The 24,597-nt window shown below is 37.3% G+C and overlaps 1 protein-coding gene across 1 annotated transcript in view; it reads right to left on the bottom strand.

The window, feature by feature from the left end:
• Nucleotides 1-1,476: 1,476 nt before the first annotated feature.
• Nucleotides 1,477-24,597, bottom strand: part of ccdc88c (coiled-coil domain containing 88C) — an 80,517-nt gene continuing 57,396 nt past the window's right edge. Inside the window, exons 21-30 of the mRNA XM_048192329.1 lie at nucleotides 23,688-23,831; nucleotides 23,264-23,450; nucleotides 22,949-23,094; nucleotides 19,920-20,009; nucleotides 19,505-19,791; nucleotides 11,233-11,439; nucleotides 8,531-8,605; nucleotides 8,364-8,432; nucleotides 5,582-5,829; nucleotides 1,477-3,718 (exon numbers count right to left, since the gene is read on the bottom strand). Coding sequence (XP_048048286.1) covers nucleotides 2,831-3,718; nucleotides 5,582-5,829; nucleotides 8,364-8,432; nucleotides 8,531-8,605; nucleotides 11,233-11,439; nucleotides 19,505-19,791; nucleotides 19,920-20,009; nucleotides 22,949-23,094; nucleotides 23,264-23,450; nucleotides 23,688-23,831 — 2,341 coding nt within the window. The 3' untranslated portion in view covers nucleotides 1,477-2,830. The remainder of the gene's footprint in view (nucleotides 3,719-5,581; nucleotides 5,830-8,363; nucleotides 8,433-8,530; nucleotides 8,606-11,232; nucleotides 11,440-19,504; nucleotides 19,792-19,919; nucleotides 20,010-22,948; nucleotides 23,095-23,263; nucleotides 23,451-23,687; nucleotides 23,832-24,597) is intronic.

The raw sequence follows: 24,597 nt of genomic DNA, 5'->3' as shown, positions 1-24,597 counted from the left end.
ATATTACATTTGATTTCATATATTCATGTACTCCTATTCCACATATTAATCCTCATCATATTTTCAAGTATTGAATCTTTAATGTACTCCTTTATGGTTCTTCTTATCGCTATATTCGTCAAGTGTTTCATTGTGACAGGTCATGTTGACCCTTTTTATGGTTAGATATTGGACGCCTGTCAAATACTGCAGAAGCGATGATGCTTTCAGAATTAGTTGCTCATTTGAAGTTGATGTACCTTTGTATGAAAATATGTCTGTTTACATTTCTTCATGCATGAGATAATGCAAGATTCTCTTAAGGGTGTCAAAACAACACCTTTCGTATCTATTTTCATCTATCTCTGACGTCTGACCATCACTCTGACATAGCCGTTACACCAACTGTGACATAATGGATAAGTCTGTCCTTTTCTTATTAGACCAAAACATATGTTTAAGTTGGATGTAAGTTTTCCTATGCTTATGGTATAAAACAGACTGGGTCTTTGATAGTTTAGCTTTTCTTTGCTCTTTTTGCTTCTCACATCTCTTCTGCATCTTATACGTCTGACTGCTCTTCTCTCATTTCATTCTGCAAATGTCTTCATTTTGTTCCTTCTTTCTCTACTCTGATCTTTACTCTTCATCTATTAGATCCTGGATCTCGTTGCCTCAAGTTTTTGCATCTCTTTCTTTCTCTTTCTTTCCCTTTCTTTCTTTCCTAAATTTAGCAGTTATAAGTTATTAAAATGCATACATTTTCTACAATTTTATATTCTTCATATTTGTTTAAACAACCTTAATTTTGAGCAGCACAATCAAATGTGTTAGGTAGGCCTACTGCTGTTTATACATGTTTCAATTCATTTTGATTCAGTCTGTCCTGTTCATTTGTATTATTGCACAATAAATATATCAAGCTTTGTAATTTCATGAAACATGAATAAAATGCATGAATATGAATATTGACCATTTTGGACACACCAACTCCATACCCCTATGAAATTCACCTACTCTGGGAGTGAATTTCAAAAAAAAAAAAAAAAAAAAAAAAAAACCTAGCATGAAAAAAATGGCTAGTTTTAAACGTAATCGTGTAATATACATTGCAGTAAAAAAAAAAAAAAAAAAAAATTTAAAAATGCTGCGTCCCACATTCTGTGTGCAATCATAATACTGCATGATTTGTTTGGTTACAAAAAAAAAAATACTGTTTCTTAAAACTGACACAATGAAGTTTGGACACTTTTTATGACACAATCTTATTCAAACCAATCACTGGGTGTGTCCATTTTAAACCCAACTTGGGTTATTTTTAACCCATCATTTTTTAGAGCATAGTTTGTTTTTCTACATTATTTATTATAATTATTAGATATTGTTTACATTTTGATATTTAAATATTTTTTAATAAATGAACTGATTTTTAACGTGTCCTAGAAACTAAAACAGCTCATGTACAGTATAATTTACTGAAACCACCAACTTCAGAGATTGCTTAAAAAAAAAAAAAAACCTTTATTACAAAGAGTTTAGGTTTTGGACATCAGCTTTCTCTCTAATCAGGCTTCTATCATTCACAAACTTTACATTATTAAGTGTAAAAGGTTGTTAGGGCATCTACTCACACCATATCTTACAGGTAATTATCTATGTTCATGTGCAGTAGTGTATAAAAACAGCTGTATATCTAAAATCATGTAACCAGTAGTCGTGCACATTCAAACAGGACACTCTTCTTATATTTACACACCCAGTGTGAATTCTTGCTCCAAATAGATTTCTATGACGATCCACCATCTCCTAAGTTTGGTGACCAGCTCTTGCCACAGCAGACCATGAGATGATGGTGGTGAAATGTGATGGCTGACAAGGGAACAAAGAACACTAGATTGGTGACATGATCCCGGGAATCCATGGGCTCTTTCACTCCATTCTTTCTGTATACAACATCATCAGACTTAACCATCAACCACGCAAAACAAAAAGCTTGGAAAATTAGACATGCATACACACACATTAAAACAACCACACAAACAAGTGTCATTTAATTGCCTCAAAGGCATTAATAAATAAACTAATAAAAGAACTTCTAGTCATTGGAACAGATGTGCAGTGTTATAAAACGAGTGTGTCGGATAAACGAAAACCAAAACACCAAACTGAGCTTCAGTTTCTCTTAAGTACAACCCTAAATGCTTGTGTGAAACAGGGCAATGTAGATTCCACCTTAAAGCCCATTCCCGAGACATTGTTCCACCTTAAATCACAAGGTAGGTGCTTTCTTATCCTCATGTCCAATGGACTTCTCGTTCTGGCTCTGTGTTGTCCTCTTGCCAAGTCTGAGCCAAACCCAGTTCCTACAGCAAATACATGGTCACCCACAAGAAGCAGAATAGAGCAGATTGTTTGGTATGTCAGCAGGGAGCGAGTGAGAGAGAAGCCGCTTCCCGTAATGGGTCCCTGTGAGGCTGTCTTGGTGATGGACCTGCAACTGTCCTGCGCCTCCTAAAGATGGATGCAGTTGCTACTCAGTAATTACGCTGGGAGTGGCTCCTTGCACACAGCCCAACGTTTGTTTTCCACAATCAGAATAGAATGTGAACTGGCCTGCCTTGGAGCTGCGGAAATCAATGGCGTTCAATTGTATACGAAGGGGAAAAATACATTCAAGTGCCCCATACATTCGTTTCCAGGTCAGTGTGAACGTGTGCAAGACCCTCAAATGCACCTGGTGCCTTTGAGGCACCTGGAGAAATGGAGAAAAGAAAGACGTGACCAGTCTGCACTAGAGCTGCCTGGGGCTTTCATTTGTTTACACTGCAGTTTCTTCACCAAGTTCGAGGTCCTACACACAGCCATACTCATACCACACAGTCTGAGGGTCATTGTTGGGGTCAGGAGAGGCAGGTTTGCTGGTGGGCTGCTCCTTGCTTAAGTTGGCAGTGTCGGTTTTCTTCAGTTGAGGCGACTCTGCCTGTCTTTGTTCCTGAGGTTCCTCTTCCAAATCCTTCAGCCTCAATGCAGATACGGCTCGCACAGGAGTCACCATGGCCACCTCGCCACGGTGGGGGGCTGCTCGGGTTTGAGGAGATCCAGTACGGACCGCTCCTGCCCGGCTACTCCCAACGTACTCCCGTTCAGCCTGCAGCGACGTAGAAGAAGAGTGCATTGGGGGCGCACAAGCCAGGGATAACTCATCTCTCGGTGCGGCAAGAGATAGGCGACGAGGGTCCACGGACAGATGCCCTGGATCTCCAGGTAGCGGCGAGGATCCAGCCAGCCTAGCGGACATGGGTCTTTCTCTGGCGACTGCACCAGACCTCCTCAACACAACATCACTTTGGCTGGGAGAGCTGGCCTCGGTGCGGTAGCTGTCTGGTCCGTTGGAGCGGAGGAGGTCCGCTGAGGCCAGGCTGAATGTGCGGCTCAGGCTGGTGCTGCCGCCCACGCCTCCGCGAGGATTGGACTGCTGCAGAGGTGAGGGCCGCGGTCCCGCTCCTCTGTTAGGAAGGGTTTGCGAATGAGATGGAGGTGCGGAGGTCTCTGTGAGCCGAATGCTTGGTTTGACACTGTGTCCAGGTTTGGGGGCCCGACCATCTAGTTCTGGTGGAGTAGTCTTGACGGTTGGCGTGACATAATTGGTGGGAGTTTTAGCGCCATCTCGCAGAGCGACAGGCCGAGTAGATCTGGTGAAATAGTCAGTCATCAGATCCTCTCGACTTCCTGTCTGCACCTAAAAGACAGACATATTTTGAATCATTATAAAGCTTTTTGCAAAAAGCCCGTGGTTGCATCCCACTGTTCCCCAAGTTTCAAGATTACAATGGGAATTACATGCAGAGTTCCCACACCTTTTTTTTAAGCCTAGGACCCCCTCCTCTTGTAAGGGGACTCCCTGAAGGCCCCAATTATACTTCAAGCAAAATCGATGTGAACTGATGTGAAGTCATTTAGAACAAAATCAGGCCAAAACGAAGTTCGTTTGGAGTTCGAAACAGCTTGTCAAAGCGAACCTTCTGGAAAAGTTTGCTACAGCTGGTAAACACCTACTATTGGTCTGTGGCAATTACATAATAGGTAGAGGCTCAACCTTCTTTTACATGGAAAAAATTTCCGCCTCATTTCTCCTGTTCAGACCATCAAGGTCAGACGTCCGTGAGTGAAAACATAAACATGCTGGAGAGCCGCTTGTTAGTAGAAAACAAAGTTGTACTTCTGATGAAATGAGACACTGACACCGTTTACCATGTTTAATATGGTAAAGCTGCTTGATTTTTAGGAATCTACTGTATAAAGTGCCATATAAATAAACATTACGTGACTTTACTAGGGTGCCGAATTGCAGAGCTTGTGCAAAAATATCCACATTGCTATGATCAGATGCTTTTCTTGTGGTTTATTAAAAAATACTTCTCAGTTTTGTTGTGTTTATTTTGGTATTGAGAGGAAAGTGCGCAGCACTTACACATTCATATTCATCTGCTCGCTGGCAGCGTTGGATATTCGCTAACAGCTGGTCACTTATTTCGAACTTCATTTTACCCCAAGTGAAGAACGAAAAAGAACTTCGCTGTGAGTATATCGGGGGCCTTTACTACAATAGAAAGGCATCTATATATTTCCTTGTATATTTTCATTGGTGTAAGAATAATATTAACTGCAATATTTCCATTACACTAAAGCAATATATTAAAATGTAAGAGAAAACTACTAAATATTTAATAAAATATTATTATTAAAATATTTATTATATATATATATATATATATATTTTTTTTTTTTTTTTTTTTTTTTTTTTTTTTACTTCATTAAGTTGATAGCATATCACCACAATTGAATAAAACTGAATAAATGAATTGCTAATTTAATAAAATAACTGAAATTAAATCAGATTGCGGTCCATGATGTTTTTTCACTGCGTGAGAAAGCGGACGTGTGGCATGAGAACTGTCAACTGAGTCTCACGCTGAATGTGTGAGAGTTGGCAGCGCTGTTGCTTCCTAAATTATAAAGTTCAACAACTCTAATAAATACTTTTTTTTTTTTAGGGGAAATTTCCAGATTTGTTCATGACCACGGGAATCCTGTTGCATGCATTTTTCAAATCACATGCAAAAATTATATTGAGACAGACTTTGAGATCTGTGTATCAAATATGATGTGATCAACCACAGAGAGGCCACTAGCTGCAATGGTGATGTTTCTGTTATACACATCTCACACAGAACTTAGAGATTATCTAGCAAGTCTAAATTAGCAAGCAACAATCCATGGTGCAGGGTCAAACAGATCAAATATTAGGCATAATAGATGTAGAAGCATAAATGTCTCTACTGATCATCTTTTGCCATTTTCACTGCATAAATATACTTGTCAAAAAGAGAAACAGGATATCTGACGTGAGATAATGCACATCCTGCCGTGTATGATTCACTACACATTTTAAAAGTCCCCTGCAAACAACTGCAAATTATTCTGATGATGTGTCACTATTTCCCCAAAATGATCATCTTGCACCCGGGTTAAAAGGTCAAACCACCAAACAAATAACTCTGCTAAGAGGTGTTAAAACATTGTTAGTGTTTAAACAACTTACAGTGGGTGGGGACAGGGCATTACTCTCCTGCAAGAACTCCTCCAGAGTAACCATCTCGCTGCCAGGAGAGGACGGCCGCCGAGAAGTGGGCCTCTGGGAAGAACGTGAAGCAGATGTGGCATCACAGGGAAGGGTGGAGCTACGGGGAATCAGAGACGACTGACTGAGACGTGAACCTTCGTGACCCAGTCCAACGACATCATCGCTGGACAGACTGGCAGATCGGCCCTGCAGACAGTCCAGAGAACCTGGAGAATGACAGGAAATTAAAACACGAGCTGTACAATTTAAGAGTGTGAGCTTTTAAAAATGTGCACATTAAAAGGCGTCATAAACTGCGTTGCTTTATTGTTTTATAATGTTTCGTGGGGTGCACTTATAATGTTAGAATGATTTTTACATTAAAAATGGTCATAATTTAGAAATAAAAGGCATTTTTTCGACACTGATTTTAGCCCTCTGATTTGAATGCTCTGTTTTGCATAACCTGATTTTGCTGAGTTCAACATGTTCCTGGGTCAACATTTTTGTTGATCCTGGAACAACATTCAAATCAACCAATCAGATTTGAGGGACAAGTTTACAGATTATGTCAAGTTTAGGATTAAAATCATGAATTGGTGCTTCTACATCAGTGTTATTCATCTATCATTTCCCTCTGATTTTAGGGATAACTTATGGGTAGGGTTAGGTTTAGGGGTAGGAATAGGGTTAAGACTAAATTTTCAGACTGGAATGTTGTTCCAGGATCAACAAAATATGTTGACCCAGGAACGCATCTAACTCAGCAATATCAGGACATGCTTCTGTTTTAAGGTGCTGTGAGACTTAAGTGTAAACGCCCTCTGCTGTGATTGGCTGACACCTTTACCTATGAAATAGCTAAGTATTACCCTCTTGAAAACTATATTCATTATATTCATATCTATGGCATTAAGTTGGCGAAAAGTTGCAGTGATGAGCATGTAGTCGATCACAGACATGTTTATGAGTGCATGAAAGCAGTGATCGCGTCATTGTAACTCAATTTCTGCACACTAACGAATGCTTTCATCATAACTAACAGTGCAAACACGATGTAACTAAGAGATTCGTTGAATAAACTGGTAGTTTTGTTGAGAGTCCAGAACTCAGTCGCTGATAAACTCACACTGTTTGATTGACAGCTCCAGAGATTTAAAAGGGAGCGTTCTTTGATCGCTTTCTATATATATAATTTAATCACAGTTTAAATAACATTATTTTCATCCTACTAAGGAAGTTGAGCGTTTAGTCACTGGTTTGATTTACTGACACATAGACAAAGATCATCTGACTGTACATGAATCATTAATATCAGATCTGGTATTAGAATCAACACAGTTAATGTTGTCACATTTACTGTCCCACAACCCAGGTGACAAACATCAGGCTGATGTAATAGTGGTGCATGGATGATGACATTTCCCTTCCCTAGTGCTTATAAAGCACACATTAATGCCTTAATCTGTATGACCATATTCCAGCTACCAACTACCATGACCCTTACTAACTATTAATAAGCAGTAAATTAAGATTTTGAGACAAAGGTCATAGTGAATAGTGAATATGTTCCCCATACTAAAGTGTTAACATCTGTGTAAAACATAACTTGACAATACTTTGATGCTCTACAATATAAACGTTACACACACTCACACCCCAAACCATCTTATCTAGTTACCATCTAGGTTCAAAAATAAACATTCAATAAACGCTTTCAGTATGAGTGTGTGTAATTTACTACTAAGTGCTGCAGGTCTTTTTCTTCACACTTTGCAGGGAAATTAAATCTAATTTGGTGTTTATTTATGTACGTTATGCCAGCAACAAGGCCATTTTCATGGCAAAAACAAACAAAATTCATACAATTATCATAAAACTATGTAAGACGTTTCGGTAACACTTAAGCATAGGGAACACATATTCACTATTAACTACGACTTTTCCATCAATAAACTCCTAATTTACTGCTTATTAATAGTTAGTAAGCTAGTTGTTAAGTTTAGGTATTGGCAGGATTAAGAATATGTGCTTTATAAATACTAATAGTAAAAAAACATTACATGACTTATTTCATGTAACTTATTTCCTTTGCATTTATCCCATTCCATCTGCCACACATTATTAATATAGGAGTTTATTACTGGTCTGAGATCAGAGGGTGGAATTTGACACTCTGAAATATTCAAGTTGAGAGAGGCTTTGTGATGCTGTCGCTAATGTATTCTGCACATTTTGTGGTTTATGCGGTACTATGGGTGGTTTTTAGAGATTGCTAGGTCTTTGCTTTCTCAGATTTAACTCCGAAGAAGACCACATCCGCGTATCTGGTATTCTGGTCTGTAGATTTTGCTTCAATGCAAGTCTATTGGACTTTTCTGCATGGTTTATCATTTAATCAAAAATTTATATCTCGGAATTCTGAGAAAAACAGTCAGAATTGCGAGATAAAAAGTTGCACTAAACTTTTTTATTTTTTATTTTATGACAGAAACACGCTTCCATAATTAACTGAATAACCATTTGATTAAATAATTGAATTGTGTATTTATAATTAAATAACACTTATTCGACAACAGAGCTGCTTCTGGACATTAATTTTTGTCTGATAGTCATGCAAATGTTCTTTGTTTCAACCTGAGAAACAATTACTGTCTCAATAGTTCTTGAAAGATAAAGTGTGCGGGGGCGGCATTTTCCATCGCAACTAATGAATTGACTGTGCATGCATATGAAACAGACAGTACACACACACACACACCTTTGGAACTGATGGGGGAATTGCTGCTGGAGGTGTTGCGGCTGAATTCTGCAGAACTGGGCCGGTGGCCTGTAGAGGAGGGCATCCATCACATACCGAATAAGCACAGGAAATAAACAAACAGAGGCTGTAGAGGCAACATATATTGATTCAGTTAATTCTCTTACCTGTGTTTCCATGGACACCGCTGCCAAAGCCAGCATCTGGGGAATGATGGCGCAAGTCTTCCTCTGAGACCAACCCTAAAAGTATGAGAGTGCAGCCCATTGAATATATCAGCGTATGTACCATACATTTGAATTATTTTTTTTCACACAATTTAGTTCCCTTTTTAAAGATGCTCTCGTAAGAACAGTGTCATTATGGGACATGATTAATCTGCAGTCTTCCTGTGTGCGTTTGTACGAACATGACTGCTTGTTTACGCAGTGCAGTGGATATCTGAGAAAGCTTCAAGCGCTTGAAAATAAACATTGGTTTAGAGTGAACGCTCCATTATTACGCTGACAGTGACTTGATGAAATGAGCTTCAGGCTTTTTGGCTGGGAGGTGAGAGTCACGGAGAGGGTCAGCGGTGTTTAAAGCCGAAGCCCCCATGTGTACGTCGTGGCACATTACACAATGTAAACTCGCTAATGACTAAATAAACTAATGCAGCATGAAAAACAACAAAACCTCTTAAAAGAAACTTCAACGACTGAACTTAAATATGGAAGAAAATGACAGAGGAGCCTGGAAATCATTTTAAAAATGTAGGTAGCTTGACACCACCATGGTGGGGTATTGATTACCACAGAAAAAAATCATTTCCGCTTATCTCTAAATCTGAAAAATGACTGAAACTGAAAACAATGATTCATCCACCTCTTCAAAAGGATGATTTACTGTAGACTTTACAGTTGAAAAAAACGAAGAAGAATTCAAAGTACTTTAACAAAAATAATAAGCTTCATGTTTTTAAACTCTTGATGTATATTGTACACTATTGTTCAAGTTTGGGGTCAGTAAAAAATTTTTTTGGAAAGAAATTAGTACTTTTATTCAGCAAGGACGCATTTAAAATTGATCAAAAGTGACAGTAAAGGTATTAATAATGTTACGTAAGATTTTTCTTTCTTCAAGTAAATGCTATTTTTAAAACTTTCTATTCATCAAAGAATCCTAAAAAAAAAAAAGTATTGTGGTTTCAACCAAAAATATTAAGCAGCACAACATTGATAATAATAATAAATGTTTTTTTGAGCAGCAAATCATCATATTAGAATGATTTCTGAAGCATCATGTGACACTGAAGACTGGAGTAATGATGCTGAAATTCAGCTCCATCTCAGGAATAAATTGCATTTCAGATATTTCAAAATATTTCACAAATTTACAGTAATTTTAATGAAATTAATACAGCCTTGGTGAGCATAAGAAACTTTCAAAAATATTAACAACCCCAAGCTTTTGAACCTTAAAGGATTAGTTCACCCAAAAATAAAAATTCTGTCGTTTATTACTCGCTCTCATGCCGTTCCACACCCGTAAGACCTCCGTTCATCTTCAGAACACAAATTAAGATATTTTTGATGAAATCCGATGGCTCAGTGAGGCCTGCATTGACAGATAATTAACACTTTCAATGCCCAGAAAGCTACTAAAGACGTATTTAAAACAGTTCATGTGACTACAGTGGTTCAACCTTAATGTTATGAAGCGACGAGAATTCTTTTTGTGTGCCAAAAAAACAAAATAACGACTTTATTCAACAATATCTAGTGATGGGTGATTTCAAAACACTGCTTCATGAAGCTTCGAAGCTTTACGAATCTTGTTTCAAATCAGTGGTTCAGAGAATGTGTCAAACTGCCAAAGTCACGCCCCCCAGTGGTAAACCATTGAAATTTCGAAACACTTATGATGTAATGAAGCCTCCTTCACTGAAATCATGTGACTTTGGCAGTTTGATACACGCTCTGAACCACTGATTCGACACAAAATATTTGTGAAGCTTCGAAGCTTCATGAAGCAGTGTTTTGAAATTGTTGTTATTTTGTTTTTTTGGTGAACAGAATTATTCTCGTCGCTTCATAACATTAGGTTGAACCACTGTAGTCACATGATCTGTTTTAAATATGTCTTTAGTAGCTTTCTGAGCATTGAAAGTGTAAATTATCTGTCAACGCAGGCCTCACTGAGCAATCAGATTTTATCAAAAATATCTTAATTTGTGTTCTGAAGATGAATGAAGGTCTTACGAGTGTGGAACGACATGAGGGTGAGTAATTAATGACAGAATTTTCATTTCTGGGTGAACTAACCCTTTAATACATTCCAGGAGAGTATATGCAGTAGTATAATTGTATTGTATATATAGGGTATATTTTTTTAAATCATCCTTTGGAAATGAGACTATTTTCATATTACAAACAACAGATACTGCTAAAGCTTAAAGGAAAAGTTCACCCAAAAATGAAAATTCTGTCATTGTTTACTCTTCCTCAAATCATTCCAAACCTGTACGAGTTTCTTTCTTCTGTTGAACAAAACAGAAGATATTTTAAAGAATGCTGTTGATGGCAGCCATTGACTTCCATATTGGGTGAAAAAAAAAAAAAAAAAAAAAAATCAATGGGTGCCGTCAACTGTCCAATTACAAACATTCTTTCAAATATCTTCTTTTGTGTTCAACAGAAGAAAGAAACAGGTTTGGAACGACATGAAGGTGAGTAAATGATGATTTTCATTTTTGGGTGAACTAACCCTTTCATGGTCTAAAATCATCAGTGTCTCTAAGGATGAGTAAATTTACTACCGTACATGACAGAATGAACATGGTCTGTCATTTGAGGCCACTGACATGTACTAATCGGCATAATTTTGTTACCCTTTGGCCTGCGTCCCGGCCGCAAGCTGGAAGAGGACGTGAAGCCTGGTGCATTATGGGAGTTGCGGCTCAGTGGTGTTGAACAGGTGGCTCCTGGCTCTCTGCCCCTCCACCGGATCAGTTCCTCGTACCCGTTCATGCCCTCACTACTGCCCCCTACTGAGTGATAGCCCTCTCTGCCTCTGGAGCCTCCACTGTCATTCAACACTTCACCAAAAAAAAACAAAAAAACAAGAGAAAAGGTCAGTGTCTGTGAGCGAACACAGGGCATGTGCGGTGCAAGCGCTGCTGCTGGGCTCCAGTGACACTGCAGGCAGCTGTGTAGGAGGTGTTGGGGCAAAAGCACAAGCATGTGTTAGTAAAATGAAAGAAAACGCTCAAGCAGAACACAGGTGGGCTTTCCATACACTTTAGATACAGTTAAAGGAATGTTCCAGGGTCCAATACAAGTCAAGCTCTATCAGTACTAATGGTTTCCACAGAAAATAATCATGTGTTCCACAGTTTGTAAAAACAAACTAAATTCACATGTATAGCTATACTCACACAATGGACATTTATTGTTATTAAAGGATTAGTTCACTTTCAAATTAAAATTTCATGATAATTTACTCACCCTCATGTCGTCCAAGATGTTCATGTCTTTCTTTCTTCAGTCGAAAAGAAATTAAGGTTTCTGATGAAAACATTCCAGGATTTTTCTCCATATAGTGGAGTTCAATGGACTCCAAACGGTTGAAGCTCAAAATTAGTTTCAGTGCAGCTTCAAAGAGCTCTACATGATCCCAGACGAGGAATAAGGGTCTTATCTAGAGAAACCATCTGTCATTTTCTAAAAAAAAAATTAAAAAGTATATACTTTTAACCATAAACGCTCGTCTTGAACTAGCTCTCTTCTTCTTCTCTATTAGAATTCCAGCAGTGTAGACACTGATAAGTGTATTACTGCCCTCCACAGGTCAAAGTTTGAACTAATTGTTATATACTTGCACTAGCATATTGTACATGACAATTTAGTTCAAACTTTGACCTGTGGAGGGCAGTATTAGCAGCATCTGCTGGAATTCTAATAGAGAAGAAGAAGAAAGCTAGTTCAAGATGAGTGTTTATGGTTAAAAGTATATCATTTTTTATTTTTTTTTAGAAAATGATCGATCGTTTTGCTAGATAAGACTCTTATTCCTCACCTGGGAACGTGTAGATCCTTTTGAAGCTGCAATGAAACTGTAATTTTGACCTTCAACTGTTTGGAGTCCATTGAAGTCCACTATAAGGAAAATAATCCTGGAATGTTTTCATCAAAAACCTTAATTTATTTTCAACTGAAGAAAGAAAGACAAACATCTTGGATGAGTAAATTATCAGGAAATTTTAATTTGAATGTGAACTAATCCTTTAACTGAGTCCGTCTTATTTAAGTGATTTATTATTTGAGCTGTAAAGTTGTCTAAATTGTATTCCAAAAGGAAATGGGCGTTTGCTTTGGTGTTGCCACCCCTCACAGACCTCATGCCACCCCATTGCCACCCTATAAATAGTTTTCTAGATCCACCAAATCCAAAAGCTTCCAGACTGATTGGCTTTACATGATCATGATCAAGAGTTGAACGATTGTATTGTATATTAACTTCAAAGACAAGGATGGTGAGCGATTCTACCATATCCAACTCTTGTGTCTACACAGTACTGTAGCCCATTTCAACTTGCATTCTGATGCAATGTCTTGACCCACAGACTTCCAAGATAAGTGGATTACTGTAAACATAATTTTTGTTTGCTTTTACATACTGACGAGCAAGTCAAATTCATTTTTTGATAAACTGACAGCATGCCACAGATGTTAACTTTTATTTAACCCCAAAATTCCTTTAAGCTTCACTGCTGTGACCAAACTAAAACACCAGCTGGAAAACTCTGGTGCTCCATGACATTCTCTTTATTAGAGTCATTCTGATCCCTTATATGACAAGGAGAAAGTAGTTTTTATAACTGCCTAGAACATCCTAACAGTAGATGTACATACTTTTTTGGCTTTTAATAACTTGTTGCAAGCAAGACTCAAACATGCATTGTCTGTATAAGCACCATAACCCTTTTTTCAGAGTGCATGTGCCAAGCAATAAGCTTAAGTTCTATGTAATTCTGCATAATGTTTTTGGTATTTTTACCATTTTAAATGACATGGGAAATGTTGCAAGCCAAACTCAAACACGCAGTGTCTATTTAAGCTCTATGGCTCAGTGTTTCAAAGTGCATGCATTAAGCACTAAACTACAGATCCAAGTAATTCTAGATAAATTTTTACCACTTTAATGTCAAAAATGAGATGTTGCAAGCCAGACTCAGACATACATTGTCTTTATGAGCTCTACTTCTCAATGGACCAGAGTGCATGTGCTAACCACTAAGCTACAGTTCAAAGTAATTCAACTTTTTGACCTTTTTACCACTTATAATGATAAAAATGAGATTGGAAATGTCACAAGCCAGACTCAAACATGCACTGTCTGTATGAGCACCATGGCTCTATTTTTCAGAGTGCATGTGCAAAGCGATAAGCTTAAATTCTATGTAATTTTGCATAATGTTTTTGGCCTTTTTATCATTATAATGATAAAAACAAAATTTGGAAATGCCACAAGCCAGACTCACACATGCATTGTCTACATGAGCACCATGGCTTAATGTGTCAAAGTGCATGTGCTAAACACTAAGCACATCTGAGCACAAACTACAGCTGTGAATAATTCTACATATTTTTTTTTGTCCTTTATTGTCATTTTTAATGACAAGAATGAGAACAGAAATGTTGCAAGCCAGACTCAAACATGCATTTTTCCATATGAGCACCATGGCTCAATGTATCAGAGAGCATGTGCTAAGTGCAAAACTATGATTCTGAGTAAATCTACATAATTTCTTTTTTTTGTCGTTTTTTTTCACAACATCTGATAAAAATTAGATGGCATAGGGAGATGCAAAAATAGACCAAACAGAAACGAAGGCTGTGTACATCCGTTTTACACCCGTCACAGGATGGAGAGACGTTGAGGTTTTCCTGATGTCACACGTCCCATGACTCTGTCTTCAGTCTTTCTTATTTGCTTAATATGAAAATCATGCAACATATAAACCTTATTATTTTATCCTTACTGAAGCAGTTGTACAATCACCTATCGCTGTCCTAAGAATGGTGATTATGGGACAAACCGACACATCCCCACCCCCCAAGAAAGGCTGATGTGCCCTGCACAAAAAAAGGGCAAGTATAAATCAATGCACCTTTGCCAGGTCTATCTGATTTGCATGTAAACCTTCCACATATAAATGGGACAGTGGCATACACATGCACATGACTCACAGTGGACGTACAGAGGAAGATGTTAAACAAAAAAAAGGGGGAACACACTTGGACACTGGTTGCTGGATGGTGGATATAATATAAATATTGCAGGCCATTCTTGAGCAAACCTTAAGCAATGCAAGTTCACATGCCACACAAAGCAAACAGCATAAATCCTTCTTTCAGCTAGGAGTATCTGATGAAGTTGCCCTCCTCCATTCTCTCTCTGTATGCACGCACTTAGTTTGATTACTATTGATTTGTGCAGGGTTCCCACTCTTTCATTAACACCAGATTCAGATTCTTTTATTTTATAGGAAGACAATATAAAAGATGAGCTTGTTACTGCCAATCAGGACAGTATCAATGACCTGCTGTATCCATTTCTATCATTACTGCAGTAATATTAAAGTCCATACTGACAACTAAAAATGGGGCATATGACGTTTTTAAAATCTCCTAAGGGCTGGAAGAGTGTACAGGAGCACGAGCGAGTTTGAACAAGAGATGCAGCTTTCTTATTCCGGCATTTATTTCACACTTTATTACAGTTTTCCTTTTTATGAAGCATTACTTGATTAACACATTAAAATATAGAGAGAATATTATATACATGAATTTTGCAATTAGGCCTGAATGAAATTATATAGACAAGGTCATTGTTAGGCATTTAAAAATACATAAACAAATATTTGTTTATCACCTGTGCAGGGTATCTGCAAGGTTTAAAAAAAAAAAAAAAAAAAAATCTAATTTAAGGCTGTCTATTTAAGACTTTACCGCCTGCACAAATAAAACGAATACTGTATTGGAGGGAGAACAGTGTTTATATGACGCACTAAATGAAAATGCTATTTCAATCTCTGCCAGTAGATGCCACTTAAGGAACAGCAGAAGTATATTAGTTTCCTCGATTACCTCTGTAAACAAAGCAGCGCTGTGCTTATAAACACTACGTTATTAGGCATTAGTTGCATTCCCAATGCTCCACTATACACTATGCATATATAGTGCATATGTAGTGTATGAATTTGACAAAGACCGTTTGCAATTCGCAACCTCACTGCTAGATACCGCTAAAATTTACACACTGCACCTTTAAAGCCTCTTTTTCTATGTGGAATTTTGAATGTGAATGCACTAAGACTATTTATACTAAAAAAACTACTTCAAATAGTGTGCAAGTATGCAAAATAGGACACTCCTATTGTTTGTTGGAACTTTGATTAAACAACTTTTATGTATCTTTATACTGACCCAAGAATCATTAAATTAGCATTTCCCAGAAATTGACCTAATTAAACAGCTCCGTGCTTATCACGCGTTCGTCGTGCAGGACTACCTGCGCGTGATTACGATCCATGTGCTCACCCTGCTTTTTTTCCCCCAAGGTTTTCCCCATTTTCTCCCCAATCAGTAGTGCTTTTTCATTCTTGCTTTGGCAATGCATAAAGGCCAATCTTTGTAATAGCACCATGCTACTCGAACAAAATTTAGTTCATGTTTAATTCAAGCACTTTTAAAGACCTTTGTTTGTTTGTTTTCACATACAGTACTTTCCAGTCTTGGTGCATCTGAGGGGCCGTTTACACAACACCGTTTTCAACTAAAAACAGGAAACTTTTAATGCGTTTTGGCCGTTCATTTACATGAAAACGCCGTTTTGGTGGCCTGAAAATGCAAACTTTTGAAAATGGATTTCAAAGTGCAACTTCTTGAAACGGTCTCCGTGTAAACAACAAAAACGTGAATCTGTGTAAACGATGACGTCATGCACATGCGCATTACATGTTCAGTCTATAGTCTATCTAACGGCCCGTTCTTAGTCGTTTTCACAGATTCATATGAACGGGGATCGTTTTGACAATGGTGTCGTCTGTACTCAAAGGAAAAACTTCTCAATTTGAAGCATATCGTTGTCGTGTAAACGTACCCTGAAATTCAAGTACTTTCAAGGAGCGTGGGAACCCTGTTGGCTGTGGTCTGTGGTCACCTTACCTGCCTTATTGAGTGCTAGCAATATCACACACACACACACACACATTTCTCATGGCAAGCGCAAAGCGGGCTGCATTTTGCTCCACTTAATGCACATTACTTACTGCAGGGTGGCATTCAGAGTCCCGCAGCCCAGTCCCAAAGCCCCCCAGAGCATTTATATGAGTTGTTAAGGTGTGTGTTGTGCGTATTCATGTGTGTTTCTTCATCTTGACTGAGTACTGTGAGCCTGTGATGGGAAGGCCGATAGGAAAATTGATAAATGTTTATTTCTTTAGCGTTAAGCTCGGAGTGTTCATTGGCTGGTTTTAGTGCCTGATAAGTGTAGCTTGATGCTTTTAAAAAAAAATGTGACTAATGAAAGATGGGAAGAGTAATGATCGGGTAAGCAGTTGTTATGGTGACCGTGATGATGATGGAAAGGATGAAGTGTTAGAAATGGCCGATATGCGAAAAAGGCTCGCAGGGGGGGCAGGGGACGATGTTGTCAGATGAGGACCAGAAGCGTAGGCGTCTGGTAATGGATTGGCGAGATGGTGACGTCCCTGGAATGCGCATTTTCTCCTGGCTCTTGCTCCTGAGAAAGTGGAAACGCTTCGCTGCTGGAGGGGCTGGAGTGTGTGAGGGTTAATGTACAGACAGATACATAGACAGGGAGAGAGACAGGGGTCAGTGGAAAAGAAGAAATGATGATTCAGAGATTAAAACATTTATGATTCATGAAGAATGAAGCCCCCAAGGTTACATTTGAAGATTATTTTGGCCATGCAATATAGCATGAAACTTGGGAAAGTATTATTGCTTGGAAAGCTGAGAAATGATAGACTGAAAATGGAAATTTGCAACAGGATTAGTTCATTGAGTGGACGCCAAGAGGGAAATGAGTTTGTAATACAGTAATCCTGGAGAAAAAAAAAGAAGTCGCATGGCGCCCCCTAGTGGAAAAATCAGATTAGCGGCACACTAAATACTAGTTTGCTGCAACTAAAAATTGTTTGAATGAAAGTGTCCCAACTTTTTGTACCAATTTGAGCTTGTGCAGACCTGAGTATGTTTAGTTTGTTTGGTTGTTGTTAAATCTGTTTTCTGAACTCCAAGATCCCAAAGTTAAAAGGAGCATCTGGAGTATGATTCATATGGAAGCAATTTTCTAATTTGCCATCATTTTCACTACTGATGATCCCACTTGTCTCTTGTAGTATAATTTAAGTCTACATGAAAAAAATATGCAGTTATTAGGGATGTAATTGTACACAAAAATCACAGTTTGGTACAGTAACTTCTACAGTAGTTCTTCTAACAGTGGTTTATTGAACAAATTGTGTCTCACTCTTTAAATACATTCAATTAGAATTAACATTTTCTTAAGAATAAAAAAAAAATCTATCTCAGCTAATGCTGTAAACTATGTCCAGGGAGCCCTTTCTTACACATTATTATTATATTAAAAGTTACAATTTACAACAGAGACCAAACTATTAAATTCAGTTGCTATTTTAGATATAATAATCAACACTCAAATAAAAAAATTAAAATATATGTAAACTGCACATAACGCAGGTTTTGCATTAACTTCTAATTCTAATTATAATATTATTACTCCAATTCATTTTTGAAATATATTCATTTACACATTTACTGTCATAACTTGTTTTCAGGACAAATCTATTTAAACATATATTAAATAATTAAGACCTTACTAACAGGTAAAATAAATATAATGAATATAACTACTAACATTTGAATATATATATATATATATATATATATATATATATATATATATATATATATATATATATATATATATATATATATATATATATATATATATATCTCGTGTACAAAATAAGAGTCTGTGTTTACGTAATATATGTTTGTTTTGTGTATAATTATTATGTATAAATAAATACACACACATACATGTATATATATATAAATATATTTATATTTTTATATATTTAAATTATATATAAATGTAAATATTTGTATAGAAATATAAGATATTTTTCTTAAATATATACATGTATGTGTGTATATTTATATATACATAATAATTATACACAAAACAAACACACATAAATTACGTAAACACAGACTCTTATTTTGTACACAATAACCACGGTTATCGTTGAACAGCCCTAATATTATATATGTATATAAAAAATAAAAATAATCAATATAAATGAATATATAAGCTAATATAGTGCCTATATTTAGTGAAATGCTCACTCTAGAGTTCATTTCTCTAGTGAACTAACATGCTGTGGACTCTAAATGACTTGCCTAAGGTAAATGTAATGCTGTATAGATATTATATAAAATATTATTCTTAAACTGTTTTATTGAGGTTTTTCCGCGGTTGAAACACTATTTGAGAGATTACATGCATATCTAGATCGCCTGTTCTTCTTCTGCACTTTTTCCTGTTGTGGCAGTTAGCAAACAGTGTTGCATTACTGTGCACGCCCCCTTCTGGATTGGAGTGTGAATCGCCTGTGACTGACTGTTTTCGTATTCTAACTGCATGAATCGAACGGTGGCGTTCGTACTGTGCGGTTTGGGATGAACACATGTACCCCTAGCAGTCATGCAATTTTGTCGTCATTTAAATTTCATGCCATGTGTTTTCAAACCTGTTTGACTTTTTCTTCTGTGGAACATAAAAGAATATATTTTGAAGAATATTGGTAACCAAACAAGTTTTACTTAGCATTTTCTTCCACTGAATGGACATTTCTCAAAATACCTTCAGTTGTGTTCCACAGAAGAAAGTCATGCAGGTTTGGTATGAAATGAGGGCGATTAAATGAAGACAGAACTTTAATTTTTGGGTGGACTTTCCCTTTAAATAACAGTGGGAAAGGGTGTGGAATCCAAATCCAATATTGTGTGACTTCATGTGAGGAGCTTAGTGATGGCAGAACTCACCTCGGCCATTGAGGGCAGGTGAGAGGGTGGGCGATTGTATATGATTCTCCTCTGCGGAGTGACCATTCATGGAGTCCAGACTGAGATGTGACTGTCTCGGGGGCAGAGGTGGAGGGGGAAGGGGTGGTGTGCTCTCAGGACAGTCTATACATGTGGGGATCTCCGGAAGAGGGATGTCTGGAGCGCTTCGGATCCTTTCACGTGGCCCGTCAGCCCGTTCTCGTGAACTTTCTTTCTTAGGTTTCATGAATTTTACTATCGCTTTGGCTCCAACCCAGTGACGGCTCCTGTGTTATGAAAAAAATCATTCTCTTGTACTCAAGGTTTGTAATAAAAAGAAGTGAAACTTGATAAATGCTCCTAAGAGTGAAGTCTATTCAGTATTATTCAGTTTAGGTTCCCGAGATGGACTCACTTTTTAGGAGTCGGGTCATAGAACTTATACTGGTCCATGATCTTCTCCTCCAATTTCTCCTTCTGTCGTCGTAACGAATTCAGCTTATCACTGCAAGAGGAAACAAAGACTATTAAGAAAATGGCCACTAGTTTCTTGATTAAAATCAATGTTTCACATTATTTTAAGTACCCCAAATCATAAATATATTTGTTTGAAGTCACAATGAAATGCAAATATAAACATTCCAGATTATCAAGAAGGAAAAAAAATTTAATGCATTGACTTGGTTTGTTGACTGGATGGAGGCAGACATGAATGCGACCTTGCGGTTGATCGTAAGAAAGAGGCGGAGTTTAAGCCCTGGAGAGTCACAAGTGAGTTGTTTGTCATTTCCAGTTGTGAAATTTTGATTATAAATTACAAGGTTAATTAAAGCTGCAAGCAGAGTTGAAAGGGCCCTCGCACAAGGGGAAACTACCGACCGGTGGCCTTAGCAAAAGAGCGAATAGTGGGCAACATGCATTTAAGCCGGTAAATATAAGAGAAATATAGCTTAATTTCGATGTGCCACACTTATTGGCAAGTCTTCAGGTCAGGACTATTATCAAATGTTAAGTTTGGTGCAGATTGGACATTGTCTGAGTTACAACAACTTCCTGCTTCGAGGCGTTAATTGCAAACATAAGCACTTAGCCAAGTCTTGCATAATTTAACGTGTTTCTAGCATGTTTGGTACTTCGTGGCATATTTAAATGTGTTTCTGGGAGTGAATTACAGTGTAAAGCATGCCATTTCCTTTGCTCTGACTGTAACCAAATACTGGCATGTAGATGTCCTCAGGTCAGGACTCTTGTCACACATTTGAAGGTTGGGGCAGATCGGATATTGTATGCCTGAGTTACAACAAATTCCTGTTTAATGGCGAAACATCAAAATTTGTCAGGCCGCCACAGTGAAAACTCAAGATTTTAACAATTTAACATCGCAAAAGCCTTTAGATTAGGCTGACCTATGATGTTTTTCCGCGGTTGAAACTAGTGATGTGTCGTTCTTGAACGATTCGTTCATTTTGAACGAATCTTTTATGTGACTCGGGAAGAACGAGTCGTCTCGGGGGGTGATTCGTTCAGTCGCGCATGTGCAATATTCTACAGGTTCTGTACTGCTAGAAGTAGTTCACCTGATGATTCAATTGATTAGTTCATTTTATGAGTCTTTCGGGTTTTGAGTCGTTCCTTAATCACGTGACAGACCCATACGCTAAGCCAATGCATTCTGAGCCGGAAAGAGAATTGATTAGTTCTCTTCATGAGTCTTTCGGGTTTTGAGTCGTTCCTTAATCACGTGACAGACCCATACACTATGCTGTGTGACCCAAGCACATTATATTTATTAGTAAATAACGTTAACTCTCCAGTTTTGTTTGAGTTGTGTTACAACTGTTAAAGCTGAAGTTATCATAACCTTGATGTTTTAAACTAACATTAATAATTCAAATTCAAAATGTTATTTGCTTTTAATTTATGTCATTATGTCCTTTTTGAGCAATCTTCTTATATTAGACCAATATGTCAAGTCTGCCTAGGAAAAGCAATTATTATAACAGCAAACTCAAAATTGGAGTAAAAATGAACAAACTAGGCTATAAATACTTTGTATTGTAGGCTTGGATTATTATATTATTATATAGCCTAGTGTTTATTTACAGATAGACAGTCAAAAAGATAAATTAATCAATATTTTATTTATAACAGGGCTTTATTTATTTATTTATAATAACACACCACAGATCCTCAGTAACAAAAACAGTGACAGAAATGTCAGAAATAGCGTATGGGTCTGTTACGTGATTAAGGAACGACTCAAAAACCCGAAAGACTCATGAAATGAACTAATCAATTCTCTTTCCGGCTCAGAATGCATTGGCTTAGCATGGGACTGCCTGTCACGTCATTAAGGAATGACTTAAACCCGAAGACTTGTCAGTGAAGAGGTGAGGTGAGCTTAATCAGCTTGTCATAAACTGAAGACCCAGGTAATGAATTAATCATTTCTGAATCTTATAGCATTGTAGTTTTGTATTGTTTGTAGTGGGATCAACGTTTGCATAAGTAGTAGATGTGTTGGGGAAGTAACACGTAACATTTTAATTACATTTGGCTAAAATGAACGAAATGAACGAAATGACTCGAAAAAAGATTCGTTCATTTTGTTGAACGAGACTCAAAAGTCCGAGTCAGTAAAATGATCCGAACTTCCCATCACTAGTTGAAACACTTTTTGAGAGATTACATGCATATCTAGATCGCCTGTTCTTCTTCTGCACTTTTTCCTGTTGTGGCAGTTAGCAAACAGTGTTGCATTACCGTGCACGCCCCCTTCTGGATTGGAGTATGAATCACCTGTGACTGACTGTTTTCGTATTCTAACTGCATGAATCGAACGGTGGTGTTCGTACTGTTGATACTGTTGATCTGATTAAAGCTCTAGGACGAGTTTGTTAAAGTACAACATCTGGAAATGGCAAAAACTGCAAAAAAATTTGCAGAGAAAATAAAAAAAATATCCAACTTCCTGTTGGTTTTCAGATTTTGCTCCAAGAGACTCTTTTGTAGGTATTGGGCTGTTAGATGTGTGTACTGAATTTCATACTTGTATGAGAAATGCAGTGGGAGAGGCACTTTGTTGAAATTTTGTAGGTGGCGCTATTGAGCCATTTTGCCACACCTAATTCTGAAACCCATATCAGACTTAATTTTTCGCCACTTTTCAAAATGTGTGCAAACTTTTGTAAGTTTCAGAGCATGTTTAGGCCCTCAAAAATGCAATTCATTTCTGAGAAGAATAAAAATACACATACATGGATGAATTATCCACAATAAGATGAATTTTCAAACAAATATGACATAAAAATCAGCACAGTGAGCTATTTAAATCAACTAAGGTTTTGTCATTTCTGTTTTATAGCTTTAACAATGCAAAATCATAATCATTCCTGGTACCATTCAATAACATATTCAAAAGATGATAGATGGCGCACTGCTCACATATACTGCTTCTGTTCTTCATGGTACAGTTCTTTGCTCTCCATGGTTCTCTCCAGTAGCGTCTGGTTTTGTTGGCTAAGCATCTGGATCTGACTGAGAAGGTGATGGTTTTCCTCCTCCAAGTTTCCTTTCAAACGGGTTAGCAGCTAAATTGAGAGAAAGAAAGATATATTAGCGCTAGCTGCTGAAAGTAATTAATTTCAAGCTTTGGAATCAATATCCGTCCCTGCTGGTGATGGTATAGTACAGTCTTGGGCTCTCTGCAGAAGCTGCTTGTATAAAGAAGCTTCATCCTGTAATATCTCAAACGCTCACCTCACAGTGGTTGTCCAGTTTGGTCATTGAGATGTCCAGGCCCTGATGCTGTTCTTTCAGTTGGTCGTAACGTGCCTGCCAGCGGTTCAACTCCAGCTGAGACTCATTCAGGGAAGTCTTTAGTTCTTTAGTTTGCAGTTGCAGGCTGTCATACTCCTGCCTCAGCTGTGTGTGCGTCTGTGACAGTCTGCAGGGACATAAACTGAGGCTTAGACGCTTATATCATATTTAAATCAATGTGACAATATGGTCACTGGGATATTGTGCATACATACAAGTTGTTTCTACTGCTGAATTGCTGTAGTCTATTCCAGCCAGCAGAGGGCAGTAAATATTTACAATGAATCGACTCATTTTCGAGTTGTACATTTTTAACTGAAAACTTGCTACTGAGTGTGTTTTGCTGTTAAAAAGACTCTCTAACCTGTCTACTTCTTCCCTTAAACTGCGGTTCTCCCCCAGGATAAGAGTGTTCTTGTGTATTTCTTCTCCCAGACTCTCCCTGTCCCTGTGTAGAGACGCCTCCAGCGCTTCCATAGTGTCCTTCTGCTTCAGGAGAACCGTATACCTGTTCAACAAACATACAAACAGTGATTTTAACTAAACCATTTCTCTAATATACATTCAAGTCATATGATTTAGGAGTATAAGGAAGCAAATTCTGATTAACACTAATGTAGAGCTGGTTTTCCTTATGGGTCTTAGTAAAGGAAGATGCTATATTTATTATCTGATGTCAATAAATATGAGTTTGACCAGCAGTACAGTCTTTTCAATGTGTTTGTGGTGTTGTGTCCCTTGTGGCATTCATTCAAAATAAATGTCTTTCCAAATAATTTCCAGTGGACTAAAAACACGTCTTTTATCAATCAGATGTGACCCAAGACCGTAGGACAGCATGACCTAATGAACAGTGTGAATGTCTATCTATCACAGACTCATTTCATTTGTGTCAAATTGAAGATGGGGTCTAATCTGATGAAGGTCCACAGGGTTAGGGTTAGGGGTTCACAAAGACCTAGGGGGATGTGATGAAACTGACAATGCCAAATTAAAAATGTATTTTTAATATGTGTATTAGTATTTTTAACATATTTAAAATAAATTAATTTTTAAATAAATGAATAAATAAATAAGCAAATAATTATTTTTAAATGCATATAAACATAAAACTCAAAACTGATAGATAAAAATTTAATTGTACACACTTAAAATGACTGTTTTCAAAATAAATGTATTAATATTATTATTTTTTACTACAACTATTATTATTATTATCATCATACTTTGCTATAAATGTAAAAAGCCATGTTTTTTTTGTTTTGTTTTTTAAC

The sequence above is a fragment of the Megalobrama amblycephala genome, linkage group LG5 (genome assembly GCF_018812025.1).
Source record: "Megalobrama amblycephala isolate DHTTF-2021 linkage group LG5, ASM1881202v1, whole genome shotgun sequence".
Lineage (NCBI taxonomy): Eukaryota > Metazoa > Chordata > Actinopteri > Cypriniformes > Xenocyprididae > Megalobrama > Megalobrama amblycephala.
Note: the sequence above shows the minus strand (reverse complement) of the source record. Positions and strands in the feature narration are given on the sequence as shown.